Below are 11000 nucleotides of genomic sequence, written 5' to 3'. Positions count from 1 at the left end.
TTGATAATAAAGAACAAGGGAGTTATAGGAAGGATCTGGAGAGGGCCTTTGGTGTGCTTCGAACTCGCTAGACTATTGTTCAACACTTGTAGAAGATGTAATGCCGAGACAATGTGAGAATCTAGAGCTACTTGTGTGACCATTCAGAACTTGGTTGTGGAGGATGAGCGCGATGATGGAATCTATGGACTAGGAGGGTCACACTGGTCACCCTTCGATTGAGTCCAGGCATGCGACGACCGAGTTCAAAGATCACCTCCACATGCATCATGAAATCGTTGTGATCGGGGTGGTTCATGCCCATCTCTAAAACGACTTGGTTGCACACATGTGGATGCACACATGAACCTCATTCATTGTAATGTGTTGAGCAATTTTTTTTTTTAGGACTATCTAGATTTGAATCATTGTGTAGACTATGTTATTTCATTATTTGAACCAATTCCTAACTTATTTGCGTGTTAAAATTATCTAGCAATAGCTTATTTGTCAAATACAAAATTCGGCAAAAGCAAAGGAAATCGCGCCAAAACCGAACATGTCCTTATCCGTTTGGTGGCGCCGAACATGTGTCCGCAGGCGCGTCTTCTAAACGAACAAAAAATAAGGGCAAAATGGGAATACTATTGAGGGTGCCGCTGGAGTTGTCCTAAGTATTTGGCAACCTTTTAATGTCATGAACACAGTACTAGGATTGAAAATGAGCCGTGTTCAAACCGTGAGCCTAAATTTGGGAGATATTTATGTCGTGAATCGTCAATTACAATTTTGGAAGGAAACATGGGCAAGGATCCGAAAGCAACCATAAAAGAGTGTTTAGTTTAGACCTAAAAGCAGAAGGAGATGAGAGCATAATTAGCAGCAAAGGTGAGCTGTGGCGTGAGCTGCTCTGATTTTGATAACCGTGTACGCGGGCCAGCCGTCATAACTCATAACTCGTGCCACTGGCCCTCGGGCCCCGCCTCCCAGCACGGCTCGAGCACCACCCCGTCCACGGCCCGCACGACTCCACTCCTCGATTCCCCGTACGCTCTGCTCTGCTCTAGCCCCCGTTCCCTTCTCTCTCTCCTCTCTGCGCTCTCCGCCCGCCCTCGCCGCGCCGCTATCGCTCGTTCCCCCCAAAAACCAAAAATATCCCGCGCTGCCGCTCCAATTCCGTCGCCACTGCCTGCTCCCCTCGCTTTCCCCTCCACCCCGCGCCGCGCTCCGCCGCGCCGCATCGAACCGCCCATGGATCCGCAGGCGGAGGCCGACGCGGCGGCGGTGCTGGGCGCGGACCCGGCGCCGCTCACGGCGCTGCTCGCCGACCTCGTCTCCCCGGCCAACGACGCGCGGTCGCGGGCGGAGCGGACGTTCCACTCCCTCCGCGCCACCCACCCGGACGCGCTCGCGCTCCGCCTCGCCCACCTCCTCCTCTCCCCCTCCCACCCCTCCGCGCCCATGGCGGCCGTCCTCCTCCGCCGCCTAATCTCCCCAGCCTCCCAGGCCTTCGCCTACCCCGCCATGTCCCCCGCCACGCAGTCCTCCCTCCGCGCCCTCCTCCTCTCCGCCTCCTCCACCCCCACTCTCCCCAAATCCATCTCCAAAAAGCTCTCCGACGCCGTCGCCGAGCTCGCCACCCACCTCCTCCCGACCAACTCCTGGCCGGACCTCCTCACCTTCCTCTACAAGTCCATCGCGTCCCCCTCCTCCCCGCCCGCCCTCCACGAGTCCGCCCTCAACACGCTCGCCCGCCTCGCGCCGCACCTCGCCGCCATCTTCCCGGACCTCCACAACCACCTCCTCTCATCCCTCTCCCACCCCACCTCCCCGGACATCCGCGTGGCCGGCCTCAACGCCGCCATCAGCGTCATCCAGTCCCTCCCCACCGCCGCCGCCCGCGACGGGTTCCAGGACCTCCTCCCCGCCATGATGCGCGCCCTCGCCGACTCCCTCAACTGCGGCAACGAGGGCTCCGCGCAGGAGGCGCTCGAGATGATGATCGACCTCGCCGGCGCCGAGCCGCGCTTCCTCCGCCGCCAGCTGCCCGACGTCGTCGCCTCCATGCTGCACATCGCCGAGGCGCCCGGCCTCGAGGACGGCACGCGCCACCTCGCCGTCGAGTTCGTCGTCACCCTCGCCGAGGCCCGCGAGCGCGCGCCCGGCATGATGCGCCGCCTCCCGCGATACGTCGGCAGGCTCTTCGCCGTCGTCATGGCCATGCTGCTCGACGTCCACGACGAGCCCACGTGGTACGCCGCCGTCTCCGAAGAAGAAGACGCCGGGGAGACCGGGAGCTTTGTGTTCGCGCAGGAGTGCCTCGACCGGCTCGCCATCGCCGTCGGCGGGAACACCATCTTGCCCGTGGCTGCCGAGCTGCTCCCGTCGTTTATCGGTGCTGAGGAGTGGAAGAGACGGCACGCCGCGCTGATCACCATTGCGCAGATCGCCGAGGGCTGCGCCAAGGTCATGACTAAGAATCTCGATCAGGTGGTTGGGATGGTGCTCAATTCCTTCAACGATCCTCATCCGAGGGTCAGGTGGGCGGCCATCAACGCCGTAGGCCAGCTTTCCACCGACCTCGGACCTGAGTTGCAGAACCAGCTGCACCATGTTGTGCTACCTGCATTGGCTTCCGCCATGGATGATTCCGACAACCCACGAGTACAGGCAAGTCACTAATTTGCATTCCAACTCATCTGCATCACTGTCCCCTGTCAACATTTTCATTCTGTTTAAATTTCTCAAAGCCAAATTCCTGCTATATTACCCTACTGATCACTCAAATGATAGTATACAAGGGCAAACATAATGATGATCACCCAAGAGTATCTAAAGGTTGTAACGTTTCAATTCTATTCGGTATACACTAACTATTTTTGAAGACAACCTAAATGAGAGTCAAGAGCATCTCTAATTTCTAACGTATGTATGTGTAAGAGCTTAAAGAAGTGAATTTGTAAGTGGAGACCAGAGAGACTGAACATTCATTTTTTTTTTTCCCTTCAAGAACTTCACTTAAATAAAAATGTATAGCACAAAGTAGGGTCTAGGGCTCTAAGTTGTCCCTTGTACTTATACTAGCATTTGATTTAGGGAATGTGTATGTTGGAAGATATCATCCAACTTGTATCCTTTCTATTATCTCGTTGCTTTCAATAATGGCAAAATCGTTTACGATAAATACCGCATCGTTGTGCATTGTTATAGACCACCTTTAGAACATCCCAGGGTGTTATTTGCACCTGTTTTAGAAGGCTGGTGTCTGGATTGTTTGCTTGTTGCTCTTAGGTGTTTATGTGACAGCAAGGTATGCTTCAAGGGGTATATAGAAATCTCTCAGTGTACCTGTTTATGTTGGAGCTGATTTTAGTTCAGTACTTAAGTGACCATATACATGTATTTAAGACCTTGTCGGCATCTCACGAAAAGGCTTGTACGTTTTGGTTGTGACCATAAAATGCAACTTGCGCTTTCTCGGTTATGTACTTCTGGTTGACTTGTCATGAGTGTTTCCTCCATCAATTGATCAACAAGGCACGCTCTAACATTTGTTTTACATTTTTTTTTATCTCCAATGAGTTCAGGCACATGCAGCTTCTGCAATTCTAAACTTCAGCGAAAATTGCAGACCTGACATTTTAACACCATACTTGGATGTGATAGTCACCAAACTTCTGGTGTTGCTTCAGGTAAGTTTTGCTTCCAACCTTGAATCTTCAGTGGCTACGGTATATACATGTGCGTAATTTGACATATTTTGGAACCTTGCAGTCTGGAAGCCAAATGGTGCAAGAAGGTGCTTTAACTGCCTTAGCATCAGCTGCAGATTCTTCTCAGGTACAATATTAAATACCGTCGACGGTTTCCTGGTAAATATTATTGCTAATTCGTTCCAAACATATTGCTTCAGGAACACTTCCAAAAATATTATGATGCGGTCATGCCATATCTCAAGGCTATACTCATGAATGCAACTGATAAATCAAGCAGAATGTTGCGTGCCAAATCCATGGAATGCATTAGTTTAGTTGGTATGGCTGTTGGGAAACAAAAATTTAGGGATGACGCTAAGCAGGTAATGATTTTCTAGTTGCTCAGATGCATATCTATTTCATGTTTTGAGCAATTTTCAAGTTATTAAATACCGGTTCTCAAATATCCGACTAGATTGTACAGTTGTTATATGCAGTTCGTTCTGATTTTATTGCTGATGTGTTCACTGGAATACTGTCTGCAAAATTACTTAGTTTGCTATTCGAGTCGAGTATAATACATTTTGTTTGTTAGGTGATGGAAGTTTTGATGTCACTGCAAGGATCTCAGATGGAGGCTGATGACCCGATAACAAGTTACATGCTGCAAGTACGTTGGAAATTGAAACCCTAATGGCAGTTAATACGATCACTTGTGTGCTTACTATGACTTAATCTAATTGCGATCACTAGCGAGCCTCACTTTTGCTTAATCTAATTGCATTTGTAGGCATGGGCGAGACTGTGTAAATGCCTTGGTCAGGAGTTCCTTCCGTACATGAATGTTGTTATGCCCCCTCTACTTCAATCTGCTCAGCTAAAACCAGATGTGAGCATCACTTCTGCAGGTGATGATGGAGAATCTGACGACGAGGGGTATGTTATAGGATTTCCCTCCATGTCTAAATTGGCATTTTGTCATATCTTGTTTTCTTGTAGGGTGTAGGTGGGGCAGGGCGGTTTGCCTCTTTTGCTTTCAGGATGACCTCTTTTAAGTATTTAGGGTTAATGCTCGGCGTGGTCCTCTTAAACAGGGTAATGCGCTTAACTAGGGTAGGTTCCTAGGGTCAGCCATATGTGGCTGGAAACACGGATGAAACACATCAACCTGTGAGTTTGCAGCACTTGCAAACACATCTCAGACATGTCGCCTGCACATGCCGGTGAGTGGAGGCCCTGGCCGTTGCACCACATCAGTGGCGATGGTTGAGGGCATTAGGTTTGGTGGGTGAGGATGTGGAAGGCGGCAACAGTGGGTGGTGGAGAGGAAGGGATGTGATGATCTCTTCGGGGCTGCTTGATGCATTTGCTCTTGTCCCAAGAATAAGAGACTCTCAAAGTTAGGTCCAGGCTCGGTGGACCCTAGGTTTGGTTAGATCATGGCTGCTGTTCATCCTCATTTTATATGGGTTGGTCACTTGTTCCAGTACGCAGTGGTGCCAGTGTGTTACTGTCGGTTCAGTGGGCTGTACCCCTGGCCAGTCAGTTGTGAATCTGATCATACAAGCATGTTTGTAACTTCCTGCATGCTTTGCCATGATGATGTTTGTGATAATTTGGTTTTTTATTCCGAATTTGCATGTGTAAGTCAGATCCATGCAGGATTGAAACTCGGATTGACTTGTGCTCCATTTTATTGGACCAGTGCTGAGATTATTACACCAAGAGATTTCTGCTAATCATCTGTATGTGCTGAACAAAATCCTTACTGCCTGTATGAAATATGAATGCAGTGTTGAGACTATCACCCTGGGAGACAAGAGAATTGGCATCAGGACCAGTCTTCTGGAGGAGAAAGCAACAGCATGCAGTATGCTGTGTTGCTATGCTGATGAGCTCAAGGAAGGATTTTTTCCATGGATTGATCAGGTTTTATGTTGCCATTTTTTAATTCATCCTCCCTGTCTCCATTTTCTCATTGCATGTGTGTGCGAAGAATTGCAGCTGAATCTTGATTTGTGCAGGTCGCAACTACTCTGGTACCTCTCCTCAAATTCTATTTTCACGACGAAGTTAGGAAGGCAGCTGTTTCAGGTTAGGGATCATTAATTTTGTTTTATTATTCTTATATTTTACATGTTCTCAAGCTGTATGCATAATGCAACCTTTGCAGCTATGCCTGAGCTTCTACGTTCAGCAAAGTTGGCAGTAGAAAAAGGCCAAGCTCAAGGCCGGGATAATTCTTATCTTAAGCAACTATCTGATTATATAGTTCCGGCTCTTGTAGAGGCTATAAATAAAGTAAGTGCAGCATGCTAAGACATTTAAAATTCTGATTAGTGCTCATTCTGTTAGTTATTGTTCTTTGGTTGAAGCATTGTATTGAAACTCTGTAGGAACCTGAGACACAAATTTGTGCAAGCATGCTGGAGTCATTGAACGAGTCAATACAGGTATTGCATTTTGTGCTATTGTACTTTGGTTACAGTTACTTGTGACACTGCACCGAAAAGTTATGTTTCCTTAATATCTTGACTTTGTGCACAGCTAGCTCTTGCTTATTTTGACATGTTTTTGTCATGATTATTCAACCTTACTGGACTATGTTAAAATTTACACCTGTGCTGTGTGTGAATACGGGAGTAGTGTATCATGTCGACCTACTCTGTAGTCTGTGCTGCACAATTTTGGCTGTAAAGTTAAACATGATTATGTCTATAGTGCTGTGCTGATTCTTCTGCTGAAAGATTTAGCTAAAGAACTCCACCATTCTACTCATGCTTATAATAACATGTAACAATCTTTACCTGCTAGTACATGTCATCAACTCACAAACATCTGTGCCTTTTCAGTTCCGTGGTGTATTCCCGTGCACTCTGTGAGATCACTGATAAGTAGTAATAATCTGTAATCTATTGTTTTCGTTCAGATGTCAGGAACACTACTTGATGAAGGTCAAGTTAGATATATAGTGGAATGTATCAAAGAAGTAATAACATCAAGCTCTAATAGGAGGACAGACCGAACAGAGAGGTCAAAGGCTGAAGACTTTGATTCAGAAGAAGATGAGCTGCTAAGGGAAGAAAACGAACAGGAGGATGAAATCTTTGATCAAGTAAGCTAACGAAATGCTAGACTGAACTTTTGGACAATGCAACATAGGAGCACTCGTATTTCTGATTCCATATAGTGATATAGACAAGTAACAAGAATGTGTACTGAAATCAATGATTTACTTAGATGCCTCATTAATTACCTTATAAATATAACTAAAGCAATGAAAGTTGCATGCATAATTGTTTTGTACTTTTGGTTGCTAGCGTAAACAGCTGCTAATGCTAATTTTTCAGCATCATTGCCAGTAGTTTACACAAGTTCACCCTTTGTGATTTCGCAGGTTGGTGATTGTTTGGGCACGCTGGTCAAAACTTTCAAGACTTATTTTCTCCCATTCTTTGATGAGCTCTCCGTCTATTTGACACCGATGTTGGTAAGTGAAATGATTAACCATGGGATTTGGAGTCTATGTTTATTAGCCTAAGAATAGTTTTTTGATGAGCTCTCCATCTATTTGACACCTGAACTTTACGCCAAAAATTATTTTTTGACTTGCTAATACCAAGTCTTAAACCATTCTCTGTCACCCTTTTGGTCATTTTCAGATAGTATGTCCTTAGACCCAACTGCTTGCTTAGCTGTTCAACGCTTCTCATTTGTAATCCTTTCTTGAGATGTTTCTCGTTTCAAAGGAAACTTCAATGTCTATATGTTTTTTATGTGGATCTGATGACCCATGATAACCGCTAAACATCTCATTGCACAAGTTGCACTCCTGTTGCACAATGCATTATTTAGATGGACCTCATAAATTAAGTTATTTTCTATTACGTTTGATCCCTTACTAGGGCAAGGATAAGACATCAGAAGAAAGAAGAGTTACCATATGCATTTTTGACGATGTCGCAGAACACTGTCAAGAAGCAGCAGTTAGGTAACAGCTTTATGCTCGTCCTACTCTTTTCTAGTATAAGAAATAATTCTTAAAACCTTTTCCTATGAAGCAAAGTTTTTTTTATGTTATCTCGTCCTCAGGTATTATGATACATATCTTCCTTCTCTGTTAGAAGCCTGCACAAGTGAAAACCCAGATGTTAGACAGGTATGAATCTTTCTTGAATGCACAAAGGTTCATGACTTCATGTGATAATATTGCATAATTTCTCAAGAAGTTTTCTCTAGAAGTGTGTGGGTTCATATTTAACCTGCTGTTCTCAGGCTGCAGTTTATGGTATTGGCATCTGTGCGGAGTTTGGTGGCTCTGCATTCAGGCCTCATACTGGGGGTACGCGTTTTACTCACTATGAATCGGACTATTTTATTGTTACATTTGTTGTTGACATCGATTATTTGTTTCCGCAGAGGCACTCTCTAGATTATACAATGTAATCAAACATCCTAATGCATTGGATTTGGATAATGCAATGGCATATGACAATTCTGTTTCCGCTCTTGGAAAGATATGTCAGTTTCATCGTGATAGCATTGATGCATCTCAGGTAACGTATGAGCCATATGCCTTTATTTTCTTACTCTGAGGTGCGTTGATGCTTGGAATATGTGGTTAACTGGCGGCGATTAAATGTAGGAAGTATTTAACTTTAACTCCTGCCGTTGTTTCCTTGAAAATTCAAAAAGGCTCGGGAATGGGTATAGATGTCTGACGTTAATGTAATAATGCTGTCTCAAGGGTATCATGTTCATTTTTTCCTTAAGAAATAGCTGTGCTTGCTGCTGAAAGTAGATACAACAGCACCTTAAGGCTCAAAGTGGGCATTCAGTGTCCAAACCTTAAATGGGGTGTGCAAAACATTAAATGGGTTTGAATTAACAAAACATGATGGAGTTTAAGTTGAAACTAAACTATGCAATCATACCTAAAGAACTTGTCTTCCTATTCGACCAGTTAACCTACACCAGTAGCAGGTTGACCAGGCAGGTTATATATGGATATTTTCCCCTTTTCTTTGAATTAGTACTAGAGTCTATATTTCTCAAAAGTGAACTCATTGCCTGCAACTCCACTATTTATGTTGTATAAGCTAAAGGTCTACTCCCTCTGATCCATAATGAGTTCAAAGTGAGCTTAGTTCAAATTTATACCACACCCTGAGTAAAACCACGACAATAATTATTGATCGGAGGGAGTACTTAGTTGCAGTATTGCTCTTTTGCTGTCACTAGAGTTTTTTTAAATTAAGATATACATCTGAACCCAACAAATACTAAGGTATCATTATGTACTTCAAATAGGAAAATAATAGTTCTTTCAACAATTGTTCATTGGATCTTGTAAAGAATTAAAGATTGAATGTCACTTATCTATGTCCTTACTCATTTGCCTCAAATATCAGATGATGGGTTTTATCTTGTAACCCACCTCTTAGGAGGATGTAAACCTTTTCTATCTTTTCAATGAAATGAAGCGCAAAGGTCCTTTGCGTTTTCTCGAAAAATAGTTACTTTGTTATTTTATTAATTCCTTAACCAGTGCTTCTGACATGCAACACCTTTCAATTTTAACAGGTTATTCCTGCTTGGTTAAGTTGTCTTCCTTTAAAAAATGACTTAGTTGAGGCAAGGATTGTCCATGAACAGATGTGTGCAATGCTTGAGAAGTAAGCAATAGCCAAAAATTATTTCTACAGGATTGTGCAGTTTTAAGTCATGCTGTATAGAAACACAAACCTACATTTACTTAGTAGCATGATTATATTCTTTCATACTGACTTTGTTGGCATGACTAACAGGTCTGATACGGAGCTTTTGGGCAATAACAATCAATATCTTCCGAAGATTGTATCTATTTTTGCAGAGGTATTCTTTTATGTTTACTTCCCTTTTTTGGATTTGCTGGTAAAGATGTTGCTACATGCATTCTTGGAACCATAGAGGATTTGTATACTATTCCTTTTGATGCCTTAACTTTCTGAAATCGAGCTGAAATTAACATTAAATGATATATAAGCTATTACTGTAAAGTGCATGTAAATGGATCTTGGAGTATCGACAGAAGTGGATACCAACTGGTGTCTGTCTTGTTAACAACTTAACCTCTAGGTTGAACCTGAAACAGGGTTGCTGCAACCTATAGTTCATTGATGATTTAGGGTCACAATGCTGTCATCCATAGCATGCGCTTTTGCAACAATTTGCCACTCATTTCAATTGCTGAATTCTCTGTTGCCCTATATGTAATGCTGACACTTTTCTTTTCTTTTTCATGATCTTATTTTAGCATTCAGCACTTCATATTTTCGCCATTGCAATCACGGGTCCTTTCATAGTAACACAATCATTCTTATTTCCTCTAGACTTTATGTGCTGTATGCCTCATTCTATAAATGAATCAATCTAGTTAATTTGTTAATTTGACAGAAACATTGCAATTTTACTTGTACTTGTGAATATAGTATGTGAGTTCGTCCTGGAATCTTATCCATTTTTCACGTGGCAATCACTATATGGCCCACAGTGGTTTTAGAGCATTCAACAGTAGCTTTTTAACACCGTATTTATTTTCGCTAAGTGCAGATATTATGCGCGGGCAAGGATCTGGCAACTGAACAGACTGCTAGCAAGATAGTTAATCTGCTAAGACAGCTTCAGACCACTCTGCCCCCTGCAGTACTTGCCTCGACATGGTCTTCTCTTCAGCCACAGCAACAGCTTGCCCTACAATCTGTATTGACATCATAGCTAGCCAGAATAACCTCAATGGTTTTTACACACATGGCTCTTCACAGCTTACCTTTTTTCTTGTGTTTTATTCACATATTTTGTGCATGGGTTCCTGGGGTTTGTGCAGCATACAAATGCCCTGAGCTTTTGTACGAGGGCAAGGTTTGTGCCCCGGTGTGTATATTATTGTGAGTGATGTGTACGGGGCTGGGTTATCTCCACATCTCCCCGGTGAAGCTGTAAAGTTACATATCCAATTCACTAGTTAGTTGGATCGAAAGAGTTGTAAAGTGACATCAATTTTGATCGATGGTGGTTGATAGTGCAATCATTCTGTCAGCACTTGTTCATTCGTTTTGGTTTGTTTTAATTTTGTGTTGCCTATTCTTGTTTCTTTTAGAATGGCACACCTTAATATCATTTAAGAAATTGCATACACGTATGACTTTGATCAGCATGGTGCTAACCACAGATTTTAGAAGATATTTTGCTCTGTGAAGTTTGGTATGCTACGTTTGGTATGTGCAATTGCATATACATATGACCTTTGATTTTAATGTTTGCTATGCTACGGCCTCCTCACGTTCT

General features: G+C 43.8%; 1 protein-coding gene across 1 annotated transcript; it reads left to right on the top strand.

Annotated features, from left to right (window-relative positions):
* Positions 1–1095: 1095 nt before the first annotated feature.
* Positions 1096–10762, top strand: LOC127293299 (uncharacterized). The gene is made up of 19 exons (XM_051322882.1): positions 1096–2649; positions 3567–3671; positions 3754–3819; positions 3893–4057; positions 4270–4344; positions 4465–4610; positions 5468–5603; positions 5699–5768; positions 5848–5975; positions 6071–6127; positions 6604–6789; positions 7072–7164; positions 7580–7665; positions 7767–7833; positions 7950–8016; positions 8094–8230; positions 9258–9349; positions 9482–9548; positions 10266–10762. The coding sequence occupies exons 1-19, from the start codon at positions 1231–1233 to the stop codon at positions 10428–10430; spliced, it is 3327 nt and encodes a 1108-aa protein (XP_051178842.1). The 5' UTR covers positions 1096–1230; the 3' UTR covers positions 10431–10762.
* The last annotated feature ends 238 nt before the right edge of the window (positions 10763–11000 follow it).

Source organism: Lolium perenne, chromosome 4, assembly GCF_019359855.2.
Source record: "Lolium perenne isolate Kyuss_39 chromosome 4, Kyuss_2.0, whole genome shotgun sequence".
NCBI classification, from domain to species: domain Eukaryota; kingdom Viridiplantae; phylum Streptophyta; class Magnoliopsida; order Poales; family Poaceae; genus Lolium; species Lolium perenne.
The sequence above is the reverse complement of the archived record's forward strand: the minus strand, read 5'-3'. Positions and strand labels throughout refer to the sequence as shown.